Below are 16,219 nucleotides of genomic sequence, written 5' to 3' on the forward strand. Positions count from 1 at the left end.
ACTGATCGTACTTTTTTTAAAAAAAAACACTATGTAAAATTTTCCCCTATTAAAATCCCACTGTTACACTTATTAAAAAAGAATCCCTACGGCACTTTTACTGATCACATGTTAACAGTCAATGTCTTCCTTGCATTCGCAAGTGACTGCTTCTAACCACACATTCACACACATTATTAGCATTATACCAACTAGGACGATGTTTACCAACAATGAAGTCAGTGGCGGCTTGTAATCACCAGAGCTAGGAATTTTAGGTGCAAAAATTTGTCAATAAAGGTGCAAAAAAGGTGCTAAAATAGGTGCTAATTTTCAGATGTAAAATTTATTGTGAGCAGTGCATACATATATGATTCAACTTGTCTGGATAAACACAGAGTATTCTCTGGTTTTAAATCGTTTAATATAACTAAGCAAAGAAAATTCTCTGATACATTAGAAAGCGACATGAAGGAAAACACGCTTCTTCTTACTTGCTTAGAATTAGTCATCTAGAAAACTGTTAAAATAGATTACATTCAAAATGTCTATGTTGTTCTGAGTCAGGCTACATCTGCGGTCACTAAGCAGACACTTGTAAGTTGAAAAAGAACGTTCAACGTCAACAGACACAAGTGGTGCGTATTTTGTTTTCAACCGGTAATCCACATCCTTGTTGGTTGCGACTTCTTGAACATCAGGGTTTTTGGCTACACTTTGTTCTAACTTCTCTTTCCCGACCCCTTGCAGCTCTCGTTGCACATTCATCAAAACAGCCCACTGTGCTTCCTTTTCAGGACACTGCTCCTCCAGTTTTGTGATTGCAGTAGTAAGGAAAGAGAAGCCATGTACAATATAGAGTTCATCTTGCAATTCCTGTTTAAGTGCAAGTTTTTTGGCTTTTTCTACAGCTGAGGAATCACTAGGCAAAGCATCTAAAAATTTCGATATTGTATGGAAATGATTGCAAATAAACACTGCAGCTTTTAACCATGTACCCCATCTAGTGAGGATGGGAGAGGGTGGTAGTGGAAGTTTCATAATATCTATGTACTTCTGTATTCTAGAAGGAGCCATTTTCAGTATTTTCTTAATGCTAGAAACAAATTCGTTCACATATGTATATTCATCTTTAAGAGCTTCACAAACTTGATGCAAAGCATGAACAATGCAGGTCACATGTTTTAAGTTAGGATACATATTCTTCAGATTAGAGAATGCAGCTAACATGTAAGATGCTTGGTCTGTAAGAACTAACCACACACTATCATATTTTACGCCCTCCGCCCACAATACAAAACATGCATCATTGAAACTTTGCATTACACTTGCATCATCTGTTTTGCCAAGAAAATAAGTTTTTAAAAGCATGGGTTTCACTTGATGTGCATTGAGAGGTGCTACTAAAATATTCAAAACGTACCTGTTTTGCCTATCTGTGGTTTCATCTAGTATGAAATAGACTGGCCTGATCTGCGAGATTGTAGCTTCATAAAGATGTTGAAGGTAAGATTTCCTTAAGGTGCTCTCATCTGGAACTGACTTCCCAGTATATTTTTGCAAATATGATTTCATGACAGGATTGTTAAGTTTCGAAAGAGGTATTCCACACGCTATAAATGTCCTTGCTGTCTCACTGAAAAATTCACTTGTATTTCTGGAACTCGAAGATGCAAGCGCCTCACCAATAAATTGCTGTCGCTTCCCACCTTTACCATCTCGTAGTTCTTTATTCCTGACGTGCTTCTCACTTTGTAGATGCTGCACAACCCGACTGCGTTGGTGTTTGTCATCAACACCAATAGAAATATCACACACATCACACCTCAGAACAGGATCCATCACTCTCAATGCCGTCACCGCTAAACTGTTTAACAATGTCCTGCAGTTTCACAACATTTACTTTATGTTTTGGCATGGTGAACAAGCAAATCCAATGCATCGATCACAGACTGCAGTTACTTTGCTCGCTGAGATGGGAGAAGGAAACTAAAACAAAACAGCTTTCCTACAACAATTCGTAAACAATACAGCATAGGACAAAATGAGCACAACTTCTAGCAATTGTAACGCATCATTGTTGGCACTGTTTAAAGTCCACGTGCTTACTACATTAACGTCCAATAACTGAAGAAAGCCAATTCATTGTTGTGCAGTAAACAAGAATCGCGTGCCAAGAAGCCGTGCCTCAAATGTGGGTGGGGTTAAAGAGCGCGCGAGTTGTATTTAAAAAAAATGATAAAGATGCAAAAAGGGCAAAAAGGTGCAAAAGGTTCTGAGATTGTGAAAAAGCTGCAAAAGGTTCTGAGATTGTGAAAAAGGTGGAAAAGGTTCTGAGATTGTGAAAAAGGTGCAACCGAAACACCATGAGTAGAGTTCAATACGTGCTTATCTTGGGGATGGGTCACTTTTTTACCTATTTTCATACAAAAAAATTTAAGGTGCAGCACCTAAAATTCCTAGCTCTAGTAATCACACATTTGCGATTATCTCGAAAATGGCTCGTTTGCAGATCCATGTTTACCGAGACTTTTTGCTTCTATTATTGTGTACTTTCACCTGTGTCAGTTTGCGCTATTACTTTTGAGACACCCTGTATATTACTTTATGTTTAAAATACTGTAAATTAATTATAATATTCAGTGATATAGCTTTTTCGTCAAAAATTTGTTCATATATGCCGGCATATATGGTAACTTAAAAATATATATTCTATTAAATTATAAACTTTAAGCAGTGTGGACGTCCCCATTCTTCAAAGGTTCAGACCTACTCTAAACTGTAGGTCCAGATCTGATTATGCTAAGCTAACCTAACTTAACACAAAATTTCATTGACCTCCATGGTGGAGTGCTAAGTGTAACATGCTACAAAGCCAGAGACCCCAGGTTCGAGCCCTGATCAAGTCAAGGATGTATCATAGTATCATAGGGTATGTCCCATCATCCATTTCATTTCCTCATCATTCATCCTCATCATCATGATTAACCAAAGTGGCAGAAAAGCAATGTTAAAAAAATAGAAATATTAACTTTTTTCCCTCTTTTTATTTCTAGGTAAATGGAGAACTCAAAAACTTATTAGTTGCTGCAGTTGGAGAAGACTTAGAAACTCGAGTGCATATTTTGACAGAAGATAAGCTTCAGCTAGCAAGGGCTCTTCTGAATTCAGCCCAGCGTCTGTCAACACATCAGGAGCAGACTGAGTGGCTAGCTGGACAGTGTGAAGTGTGGAGAAGCAAATTCCTTGCAAGCAGGTATAATAAACAGCAAGTTTATAATCCAACCAATATGACTAAATAAATTAGATATGTGACAGTTTTAACAATACTCTGAGCACATTAAACAGTCATCTTTTGATCTTGCCACTTATTTACCCAGTTAACAGTCCTGGCATGTAAAGTGATGCAAAATACCTTGTTTATGCATGTATAATTCCCTTGTGCATATAATGCGCACTGTGGGTTATGATGGGGAAGAGCGACAAACAATTGTGTTGTATATAATGTGCAGCACAATTCAGATTCAAGAAATGGCTTTCTTAGTTGTAGGTCGTAAAGCTGTTGCTAATGCTGATCAAGAGCAAATGACATCATAACTATTCAATGAGTCACCTTGATCTTGTGGACCAAGAGGAGAATATAGTCTTGTCTATACAATGAATCACCAACCCATGCCTCTCCCTCCACTGTGTTTAGCATCCCAAAACTTTCACTTCTTGAACCACATTGTTTATTCACTAGTAGAAGAAAGCAAGATCAAATTACGTTATGGATTTTCAGAGCTCAGGAAGTTATTTTCTATTATTTCTTGCCTGACAAATACTGCTGATACGCATCCCGTGTGACGGGAGGTGGATCTGGCTCAAAATGCCTTCGTCACTTCATTTCTCGTGAAATTCTAGCCTGATTTGATATATCACATCACCCCATTTCCTTTGAATTTTTTGCGTTGAATTCAATATGGCGGTCAATAATATGCCGGACCTGCGCTTGACACACACGGCTAGGGATCTCCCTGTGCCTAACCTATTTCTTTCATGACCAATTATACCCAGGATAACTCCTTTACATTTTGTAGGGGGTGTTAAGGGACATTTAACTCGTCATAGTTCATATAATGGGGCTTTTATCAGTCACATAGTTAAACATAATATTTTTTATATTCTGATCCCATTGCAGTCTCGGAAAGGCCACATGACAAAATTATATTTTTATCCAAAGGTAGGCTAGTTATCTATCACTGGATAGCTTGTTCAATTCCCTGTACAATAAGCTTTATTTGATCTTTCTACGTGAAATAGGGGCGGAGTTACAGCACATTTAGTACAGCTAAGCGGGCTCAAAAGTGTCAATTTATGCAAACTTTGACCTTGAATAATTTAACAATTACAAGACAAACTAGACTAAAAATTTCCATAGTTACTAAGTTCCATGCATAGTTTCAACTCCCCAAATTTCATGAAAATCGGTGATGGTCAAGTTGGGGGCTGTGTTGATTTCACATGGAATGACTCCATGGGAAATGGTCATTTCACTTTCATAGTGTCTTTTTAAAAATTAATAGTACTAAAGAAATCCAACCTGGTAATTTGTATTTCCCTGTTGATATATACGAGGGCAATTTTTTTTTCAACCTTTGATGGTACTGCCAGGAGGCCCATGATGTGTGAGGTAGCGGTGCATCCCGCAGAGTGATTGGCGTTCCCCCTGCTACTACCACCACCACTGCCAAGGCCAACGCTTCAGTTGAAGCTGAGCGATGGGCACGTAGAGATGTCTGCTACAATCGACTCTCCCGCCAAGTGCTAGGTGCGTAGTGTGATACAATTTCTACAGGCAGAGGGGCACAATGCAGCGCAAATTCACCATCGAATGAGCTGTCTTCGGGCATTGTCTTGCTTCATGAGAATGCCCAGCCATATGTTGGTGCATCAACCCAAGACCTTCTTCAACGAATCCACTTGGAAGTGTTTGATCTCCCTCCCTACAATCCAGACCAGGTGCCGAGTGACTTCCCACCTTTTCCCGCTGATGATTAAGTGTTTGGGAGGATGGTGCTTCCCAACTAATGCGGAGCTTCAGCAAGCCTGGCTCAACAGACAGGCGGCACCTTTCTTTGCAGAGTGTATTGGAAAGCTGGTGCATCGGTACGATAAATGTCTAAATCTTCTTGGTGATTATGCTATTCACTGTGGTTATAATTTCATGCCCTATCGGAAGTTGAGAAAAATATCCGTCATACATGTTATACACAGTGGTATAGTGAAAACATGTGTGGTTTCATGTTGGATGTCTGAATTATTCCATTCATAATACATACCACAGTTTTTGGGAGCAAACATTTTGGATACATGAGTAAATATGGTAACACAAAATGCAAAATTCATATCAAACTATTGGCTTATTGATTACATTACTAATATATTTATCTACAAGTAACCTAATTTATTGCAATATTTTGCCATTTTATCATAATTTTTGAGGATATAAATATAATATTTATTTGGCCTAGGTTTGCCAATGTCTAAATATACAGTTCCGTTTTGAAAGACAAAACCCACTGCGGTCACCTGTTTATATACATTAATTAAGAATGTTGATAAACCATTTGCATTGTATATCAGATCAGTAAATTTTATAACAGTACTTTACTGATGTTGGCCCAAAATTTCATATCGGTTCATTCCTACGATTCAAACTGCAGGTTTGATATATCTTATTCCAGAAAATCAAGAATAGGAGATGTGTTTCAGAAGGCAATACAGGTTTGATCTGTCTGATTACCTTGCTCTTATCTTTCAGGCATTTAATAATTTACATAATTTATGGTTGCATAATTAAATAAATAGGTTAATGAATTATTCATAACATTGAACAGAAAGTGTGAGAGATTTCTCTAAAATTGAATACATACAGTGGAACCTTGATTTTACGTTTTTCTGGGGATCGAGCTGGAAAACCTTAAAATGCGGGGAAATGTAAAATCGAGGAAAATTTTATGACACTTTGCTATGTTGGAACCATCAAGATTAGATATTTATAATGTTGGAAAATGTAAAATCTGGGAAAGTAAAATTGGGGTTCCACTGTATATACTTTTTCGTGTTCTGGAGATGTTACAGCTTGTTTTTCAACAAAGGGATATACTGTAATCTTTTGTTAAGATGCTTTTTTGGCTTAAAAATATATTGATTAATGGCTGTTGTCTCTCGCTCTCTCTCCTAGCCTGATGGTAGAAGAACTAGCACGATGGAAAGCAGCTCTCTCACAGAAAGCAACTGATTTACAAGAAACCATGAAGCGCTTACTAGAGGAGCGAGTAAAAGTACGAGAAACACTTCTGCATGCATACAGGTAAATTATCAAATGCTCTAATTATTATTATAATTGTTGTTGTACTACTAGTAATAGTGGTGGTTGTGGTGGTGGTGGTGGTGAACTACAATTGACAAGTTTAAAAGTTATTTCAATACAGTAGTAAAAATTGTCTGTTTTTAAATAGCTAGTGAGGGGAGACTAAGGTCATCATACGAAAATATTAAATTTACATTTGTGCCAACTTGTTTTTTTTTCCCCTCTTTTTTAATGAACCTACACTTCATTGTGTTAAACTTTTGGCTCTTTCTTTATTGTGCTCTTCAGGATGTTTCTGTCAACAGTGTTTAAAGTCTGGGAGATAACAAATAATTCTTTCAATGTTAGTGACAGTGGTTCTTGATTAGCATGCAGTGTTAACTGGACATTATCCGTTGTGTAGTGTTTATTGTATTATTCTAACACTAAATTTCAAGATAACACATCGTCCCTCATCTTCAGGGGAACAATTTATTTTTTATGGTGCTGGGGATCAACCTACAACAGGCTGTGATTTTACTACAAATCCTACACACTAACCAACTATTACACTGCACCCCCCAGAATGGTGTACTAGGGGCATTCAACGATAAGTGGTCCTACGCCATGCAAATATCAAAATGAATTAATATGGAAATTATTATTGTTTTTTAATTGCATTAAGGTTTGTGAATGCATATAATTTACACATTTCACCAACAAAAGTTACTAGCATCTGCAGCCTACATGCTTCACACACAAATGAAGTCAAAATTTGCTACATTTTTAAAGTGTCACACGTAACGCACTTTTCGTTAATGCTTTTCACGCATTCAGGCTATGTCATCATACTCAATATTTTTTTCATTTGTTAGCAGGTGCCTCGAAACACTTCATAATTCTATGAAATCGGTTAATTATGAATATTTTAATCCAATCTCATTTCTAGAACCTTAAATTTTGTGTGTAAAATGTCACACACGTAATGCTGGAATGCCCCACTAATATTTGCTCTGCTTATTCTACTATTTGTATTTTGTGAGGAGAGGGGGCCATATTTGTTTGAATTCTACATTGAGATGACTTGTAGGGTTTTGGGCCATTGCTATGATGGCTGCATTTTTGATTTTTCTTGGATTCCAATTATGTTCTTTGTGTAAAAATGTTATATTGTTGCATTTAATTTTATGTGATTCATTCCATTCATATTCACCTATTTCACCTTTTGCGTGTCTGCTAGTTGTGTTCATGTATCCTCTTCTCTATAGTACATCCTGATTCTCCTATGTAAGCTCACCCACATTCACATCCAAGTGTTTTCTTGCTGTTGAGTTATGTCCTAAGTTGTAATTTGTAACCATATCTTCTTATCTTTTCTGATAACCCAGAGAGGTATGTCTATTTGGCTGTGGATGGCACAGTTGGTGGATATCCGTTGAGTTTCATTGTATCTATGATGTATTTTTGTTCTTGTTTTTGTCTGAGTGTTGCTGGATTGTTTTACCGTAGCATTCTCTTAACCTGCGTCATTGTCACATTATTAACACGTTCACGCCCAGCTCTGAGAGGGACATTTAAACGACCAGTCGAGGCATTTTCTGAATCCAAACTTACCTAAAAATGTGACCACAATCTTAAATTTTCGAGTTTTTCAAATTGGCACCCCAGAGGCTGTTGGGCCCCCTGGAGCCCTCAGTAATTTGCCAGCCCAGATATGCTGTCTCTGGTAGTGCAACGCACCTATCCCCAAAGTCACATGGTGCACCCCTTTTCCTTCGCCAATCAACACGGGGGAGAAAATGCCAGCAGTGAAACGACCTTAGTCGTTTGCGGGCAAATTCAAGCACATACTTTAAAACGACCATGGTTATTTATGGGCGGGAATGTAGTATTAAACTAGACAACAATGTCCAAGCCAATCCTCAAGATTTGAATAAAGCATACCCACAAAATAATTTCCACTTTGAGTATTGTCAGTCCCTTACTGTAAAAATATGTTCAAAATTTTGTTTGCAAAATCTATTTTATTTGTTCCATGCAACTGACATATTCAATGTAGGAACTAGAGAATTAAGGGGAAGGGAAGAATATTTGGATAATGTTGACCAAAAAAGTCACCTGGCAGCAAAATTTTACTGCAGTATCACAGTAGCAGAATAAATGATTATAAATTGTATAATACTGTGGGATTCATTAATCAGCTGATATATTCATGTTAATATATCATTTTGTTGGTAAATTTGGCAATAATTTGATTGATTCTGTATTTCTAAAAATTGCTTCTAATTAAGTGAAAAATCTGTCATTTTGTTATTGTTTATTAATATAACTTCATATTGTAAAGTAAATGTATAAATACGCAGTTTCTTTTCTTATTTGAATCTATTATTGTGGTGTGATTACATGTAATTAAGGAAGTTAATGAAATATTCATGGATTGTTTGCAATTCTTCTAGTGGTTATCAGAAAAAGTAAATTTTATATTTGTATTTTATCAATATCAGGAGAAAATTTCTTATTGGTCCATCCCTGGTTTTGAATTGTTCATCTTATGTATCAATGTGATTTCTTGGTGGGTTACAATCTCAATATAGTCCCTGTGAAAATTATCAGTTTTTAAAAATTCTGTATGGTAATAAGTGAATACGTAAAGTAGATATTCTGAAACCTCTTTGCTATTTTAAACATATTGCTTGATACAAATTCATTCGTTACATATGATAGGCAAAAACTTGCTTTGTTTACAGGAACCTGAAGGTACTCTGTGACAATTTTGATCCTGTATCCGGCCACAGCACAAGGAAATGTGATCTTCCAAGCACTAATATGATAGATTTGGCAGCGGGAAATTTGAAACTCAGCGAATCATTGCAGTTACACTTGTTAGGTTCACAAAACAACATGAAGAAGAAAGAAGTTGACGTCACAGGATTAGACATGCAAACTTGTGCTGAGAAAATGGCAGAACAGGTAAATCATTTCATGAAAGATTACTGAAGAGATCATAAAAGCTTTATTTATACGTCATCTCTTGAAAATGAACACCCCAAGTCAAATGATGCGGAAATTTATGCACATATCTACCTTGAAGATTTTAATTTGGCCTCGTGCCAACCTTCATGGCAGAGTGGTTAGCCCAGCATGCTACGAAGCTGGGTTTGAGTCCCAGGCCTGGCCATGGGTTTTCTTGGTGAGTGTATTTTCACCAATTTCATCACATCATCCTTATCTTCGCAATTAGCCCAAAGTGGCAAAAGTGCAAAGTAAAATAGACCAAATTAATCAATCAACAAAACCATTTAAAATACATTTTCTTTATGCAGTCATGAAACAAAATTTCTATAATTCTCAGTTCCTGAAAATGGCAGAGATTGGCCGATACCACTTCGAACTTCTACTGATGTCAATACTCGTGCTACTACCCTTCGATAACTGATGCTTAAAAATTGGAACATTTTAAAGTTTTTCAGAATGTCTATAATATTAATATACAAGTGTGATAAAAACTATACCAGTTTTTTTTTTAATTATTAAAGGAATAACATACGATATAATCCAAATATTGGAATGGACCAGATTAATGGTGGCCGCGGTGGCTCAGTCGGTAACGCGTCTGACTACCATGCTAAAGGTCCCGGGTTCGATCCCCGGCCGGTTCAAATCCGGGAACTTTTCTAACGGTGGAAGCGGCCCCGGTGCCCACCCAGCGTCGAATAACATGGGTACCTGGGGGAAACCCTGGGGGGTAAAGGCAGTCAGGGGCGTGATGCTGATCACATCACCCCCACTCACGACCGGATCAAGAAAGTGTGGGGCGTTACCCCCACACCCCCTATACGCCTTCATGGCGTGGTGCTATGCACAGGGGAACACTTTACCTTTTTACCTTTTTTACCAGATTAATGGGTATTCTGTGGGTATTGGCCAATATAGGCATGTTGGTTAATTGTTTTATTAGTAAAATTATTCATAATTTTACTGATCTGACATATATCTATAAATAACCTGTAGTTTAGTGTAAAATTCTACTATCTTGTTACTGTTTTTATGAATATAAATGTATAATTCACATGCTCTGGTTTTTGTAGATTAAATGAACCTTAGTTGAAATTTGTCCCAGATATGGGACGAAAAAGTAAGTGCCTTGTCGTAATTTGGTGCAGATATGCACCATGCAGCTTTAGATACAATTATCGAGGGTTTGCCACACTTATATTTGTATATTGAGGTGGGAACACTGTCAGTCCTTTCCGGAACATATTTTGCAATCGTGTTTTCCAAACTTCCCCCTTCCAACATGCCCATGTCACGTGTTGGAGTCCTGAGTTGACAGAGAAGCAATAAATGCTTGGTATTTATGACGCTGTTTTCGTTCAAGCTTAGATGCTGTGACTCACCAGAGAGAAGGCACACGGTCATCTTTGTTCTTGAATTTTTGGAACTTGCATGCAACAGGAGGTCCTGCTAAAGTGGGTGGGGGTGGAAGGGGGGTTAGATTTCTGTCATAACCGTAAACTACAGGAAAATAATTCTATCATGCAAGCAATGCGTACATACAAGAAAAACTAGATTTCTGTCACCTCTATCTATAAATAGAATGCAGATGGAAGCTAGGAAGAAGCATGGACAAAAGAAAGCCGGATGAAAAGGCTTCTCCCTGCACTTTTAGGAGAGGCCTTACCAGAAACTGTCTGAGCAGTGAATGTGGAAGACTGTGTTTTGTATTTTTCTCATTTTGTGCTTCCTGGGCTGTATTGAACTTGTTCGTAAAAAAACAGAGTTGTAGATTTTGGCTCATTATTGAAATTGTATTGCACCCACAAACATGAAACAAGTTTCATTCTTTGGGAAAGGTCCATTCATTGAAAAAAAAGGCAAAAGTTCAGGTTTTCTTACCAAAATAGCAGGGGAGAGGGGGGCAAACTCCACATTTTTATGTTTTTTCATTGACATTCGTGGGATTCGGCCCCCGCCCATGACCCCCCCCCCTTGCGGTTGGGGCTTCCAAATTTTACATGGTTGCATGCGCTGATGTTCTAGCTGCAAAACCAAAGTTATCCAAAGTAGTTTGTTCCCATAGTGTCCGAGTGATAACGATTTTATGAGTAATATGCAAATTGGCTATTTTTTGTAAAAAAGAGAAAAAGAAAAAAAGATTTACATTTTGGCTCATTCAAATTGTATTGCACCCACAAACATGAAACAAGTTTCATTCTGTTGTGAAAGGTCCATTCATTGAAAAAAAGGCAAAAGTTCGGGTTTTCTTACCAAAATATCATGGGAAGAGGGGGTAAACTCAACATTTTTATGTTTTTTTTTCATTGACATTCAGGGGATGCGACCCTTCCCCCCATTCCCTTGCGGTTGGTGCTTCCAAAGTTATCCGAAGTAGATTGGTCCCATAGTGCCAGAGTTATTACGATTTTTCTCCATTAAGTATACAAATTTAAATTTCGTGCTAAAAAGACTCGGCAACATTGGGCTTACTTTTGTCAGACCCGCGCGGCATACTAAAGGTTAAGCAATTTAATTTCCAAAGGCAAAACCTGCTACATATGAGCCGGTCAGAAAGACAGTGGTGTAAGTCAAAAAAAATGAGAAACTGACTTACGCACAGGTTTGTGTTCCTGAGCGGTTCGGCAATTCAGTGTGATAGCAATGGAAGTCATGAATACGTTTACTGGCCGCTAGGAGCAGCGCGAACGTTTCACACGGAACAGAACTGGTGAGTGGGTGAGAATGACATTGGTGTAAGTCAGTGGGTAGCGGATGGTTGTACTTTATGGCCTGTGCATAGTTCCATTCTACTGCTAATTTAGAGCGGAATATCAGCAAGAGAAAGAAGAACACTGATAAACATCAGGTAAACTGGCTGAAAATGCAGTGGATCAGGGTTGGAAAAGAGCGTCCACATAGTCTTAAGTACAAGGAATCACTTCAAGACATTGTGGATTTCTTTACATTAGACATCACCCCAACTGGACGGAAAGGACGCCCTGTGTTGTTGCAAAACATACAGAGGACAATGTTGTACTCGGACAGCCAGCCAATTTCCTTGAAAAAGAAACAGGATATGATGGATCTCTTGCCGTTCAAACCACCCATCCATCATGCATTTTTCAACAATTTAAATACTACGACTGTGGAAGACAACTTGGGTCCCTTACCTTACATCCAAGAAATGCCAAACGAGGGGGAAATGGACGAAGAGTAGTGTTTCATCAGGGACAACTTAACATTGACTTGCATTTGTGTTATATTCCTCCCCTATGTTCTTTACATTGTCAACATGTACTTGACGAAGAAAACATAAATTTCTTTGTTACTATGGAAATGTTGGTTCTTGCTGACTCGTACACACCTTTTCTCATCAATCCTCTGGTTGTTACCCGGTGTTGCAGGCACGTCCGTTGTTCTAAAACGTAACACCTTTCATCATACCCAATCACAGTTTCGGATGACACTGGTGTAAGTCAATGAACGGCTATTTTAAACAACTCATCATGAATTTTGACATCATCCACTGGCATCATATACAATCTGGTACTATTTTCAAGCATTTTTGAGCATTTACACTACTACATCTGCGGCATTGATTTTTTTATCACTGTTTGCACAAAGGCATTATCTCTGCACAATCCCTTGCTGACTTACACCACTGTCATTCTGACCGGCTCATATATTAATTGAGTATGTGAATGAACCATGTATGTTCTTCATGGCACATTAGCAATTTTATATCGAAACAGTAGAATATCATTATCAGTAAATTTCGTATCGACATTTGTAAAACTTTCATATCAGTCCAGCCCTAATTGTCATTTAATTATGAAACCTACTTTTTCCACATGTTGGTGCAAAAACTTGTGTAAATTATGCATTTTGCATGATTTTTTGGATATACAAACTGCAATGCAATGTTTTTGCAGACTTGGGAGATACCTAGACCATAGAAATATATCGGCCACTATTGGTTTAAACCGATTCTTTACAGAACCAAGACCTGACCCTCATTTCTATTCTAGTGCATGTTGTGATTGAGGTGTAAATTGTATCAATTCATCACGTCGATTTCTATCATTACAATGAATCAAGTGACATAATAGTACTAAAGTAATATTTACTTATTCTGTTCTGCAGCTCCTTAAGAACCACAACAATTTGTTGTCTGGCCTTCCTGATATTGCATGCAGTGCTGTAATGGGAGCAGCCGTTGCGGTGGGTGGTCAACTGTTTAGGCATGGAGGAACGCCAGTCTCGTGTTGCGCTCATTGTAGCGGTGAAATGAAACTTGTTTAAGTATTTGTATCCATTTCTTATTCATCGTTGTGCATGGGTTGTGACTGTAAAATAATAACGAATGTGAGTGGAAAAGTAATGTTTACAAAATATAAGTAGACAGTCAAGTTTGAGATGGTAAACGAAACTTAAATCTTTTTCACTTGTTACATAAGTATATATATATTAATTCAGTTTTGTTTGAGAAAAATAAAGTTTATTCTCCCAGCAATTTTGGTGCCTACTGCCACTGTTGAGAAATACTGTTTGTTTTTGGGCTTAGTCTATTGATTTTTGTAGAAATATTTCCAATATTATTATTACTATTTTCATTAATTTATACATTTTATTTGTTCACAAGTTTTCACAGATTAGTAATTTAAAGAAAAGAATGAGAAAGCAATTATTATGTTTTCAGGTTAACATTTTTGTCTTCCAGTGTAAAAAAAATGGTCCAATGTTAATTATGTCTCCATCATAGAAAATTATCTGTGTGCATAATACAAGTGAAAGATGGAAATATCAGTATGTATTTTGAAATTATCATATTCTTCACAGTATGGGATTGATATCCAACAACAGGTGCCTCACGAGTTAACCAGCACATGCTAAGTTGATATTTCACATCAGGTAGTGGTTGCAATAGTTGACTTAAGAAAGCTTGTAAAGTTCATTCTTTTTTTAGAATCCAATTTTATCCTATGTGAATAACAGTATTGGTCAGTGCTCACAAGTCACAACTATTTTCACTAAACTTGTATAGAGTGGACCATACTTGGTTTTATACCTGAACAGTACTGTTAATAAACCTGGAAATTTCATAATGTTAATTTTGACAATTATTTTCCTGTAGTTTACGGTTATTACAAGCATAAGAAAACAGTTTTTTCTTTGTGACGTTTCAGGAGAACACACGCTCCTTTCATCAGACATTTATTTTCATTTTGACTAAAGATACAGTTATAACAATGGTTAGTAATTTTTAAACAAAAAGAATCCGTTATATCTTTAGTCAAAATGAAAATAAATGTCTGATGAAAGGAGCGTGTGTTCTCCTGAAACGTCACAAAGAAAAACTGTTTTCTTATGCTTGTAATAACCGTAAACTACAGGAAAATAATTCTATCATGCAAGCAATGCGTACATACAAGAAAAACTATAATTTTGACAATCATAGTGTTTTTTTCCTTCAGTTTTCTGAATTTGTTTGTGGTCCTTGATCAGTTTCACATAATAAACATTAATTATTGTGATCACGATCAGCTCAAAGACATTGAGAAAAATTAGAAAAACTCATGTTATTCAGAATGATGCAAAACAAAGATTGTCAGTAATATAATTTTATTAACAACATTCTACAACCAATATTATCATCTGAAGACAATTACACTAACTATAATAAATGTCTAAAATACCTTCCAAAATGTAAAATGCACATGCATTATTTTCTCTATTCTCAATGACACATTGTTTTCTTAATAAAAGATGATGATGAATGCATAAAGTTGTTTGGTAGGGGTATATGTACAATGGTGTATGCTGATGGCATAGTGGTAACATTGTTGCCTTGTAATCAAGGCACATATTGGTTTGGATGATGTGCTTCAAGTGGACTTGAAGTAAACAATTAAGTTCATTTTAAAAACCTGGACTCTCTCTCAATACCATAGTATTCAAATGGAAAAAAAAAAATATGCTGGAGTATTGATGTGACATGATTACGAATAGCCTATGTATCCTATAAATAATTTTGAAAATGTATCATTGAAAGATAAACAGTAAGGAAAGGATTTCCATTATTTTGTGCTTATTTAATGCTCTATTGTAATTTCTGAAAGGGATGACAGAAACCTACTTGTCTTCCATCATTTGAAACTTATCCTCATACAGAAGCCAAGTAAATTGTGTTGTAAACAGTTCATTAACTATGTCACTCATTTTAGTTCACTACACACAATGCAGCATGTAATATCATTCACAAAAATATATTTGTTACTCGCCGACAAAATTCCATCTGCATTTGCTACTAGGACTGAACCAGTACTCATACCAATACTAATACTTTTATAGATTCCTACAGATACTAATACTTGAGAATTGTAACACTTATAAATCATTTAGAAAAAGAGTAAAACCTCGTTAATCCAGACTAATGGGGGGAATAAGTTGACCGCTTTAACGAAAGTCCGGATTAACTGAAATAACCTAAAAGAACAGTAGAAAGTGCATTAAAGCTCCGTTTATAGCAACAAAACACGTTTATTGTGGTGTATTTAAAGGGCATTAGACCTAAATACACTATACAGTTCAGTACAAAGTCTGCGGAAAACAGAAGGGCAGTGGTTGACTGCCTTTTGTTTGGGAAGTTCTCTTGTTGACTTCTAGCCACATTTGAAACCTTGTATATATATTTTTTTAAACCACCTGTCCGGATTAAGCGAAGTCCGACGTATCAGGGTTGGGAGGTTTTACTGTATACGCATCAATTTATCAGAGCTTTCCTTCAAAATATTCCACAATTTACAGAATATTAAAATAACTTTTATGTAACAGTTTTTCCTCACAATATTGGTGCCAAATAAATGGAAACTTCGAATTTTCCCGTAATTCCCAGGATAATTAGACTCC

At 36.7% G+C, this 16,219-nt stretch overlaps 1 protein-coding gene across 1 annotated transcript in view; it reads left to right on the forward strand.

Annotated features, from left to right (window-relative positions):
* Positions 1-14,428, forward strand: part of LOC145982063 (golgin-45) — a 30,467-nt gene extending 16,039 nt beyond the window's left edge. Inside the window, exons 4-7 of the mRNA XM_083115654.1 lie at positions 3,036-3,235; positions 6,206-6,334; positions 9,061-9,283; positions 13,454-14,428. Of these exons, the coding sequence (XP_082971780.1) occupies positions 3,036-3,235; positions 6,206-6,334; positions 9,061-9,283; positions 13,454-13,612 (711 nt within the window). The 3' untranslated portion in view covers positions 13,613-14,428. The remainder of the gene's footprint in view (positions 1-3,035; positions 3,236-6,205; positions 6,335-9,060; positions 9,284-13,453) is intronic.
* The last annotated feature ends 1,791 nt before the right edge of the window (positions 14,429-16,219 follow it).

This window comes from Lepisma saccharinum, chromosome 30 (assembly GCF_977018435.1).
Source record: "Lepisma saccharinum chromosome 30, izLepSacc3.1, whole genome shotgun sequence".
Taxonomy (NCBI): Eukaryota; Metazoa; Arthropoda; class Insecta; order Zygentoma; family Lepismatidae; genus Lepisma; species Lepisma saccharinum.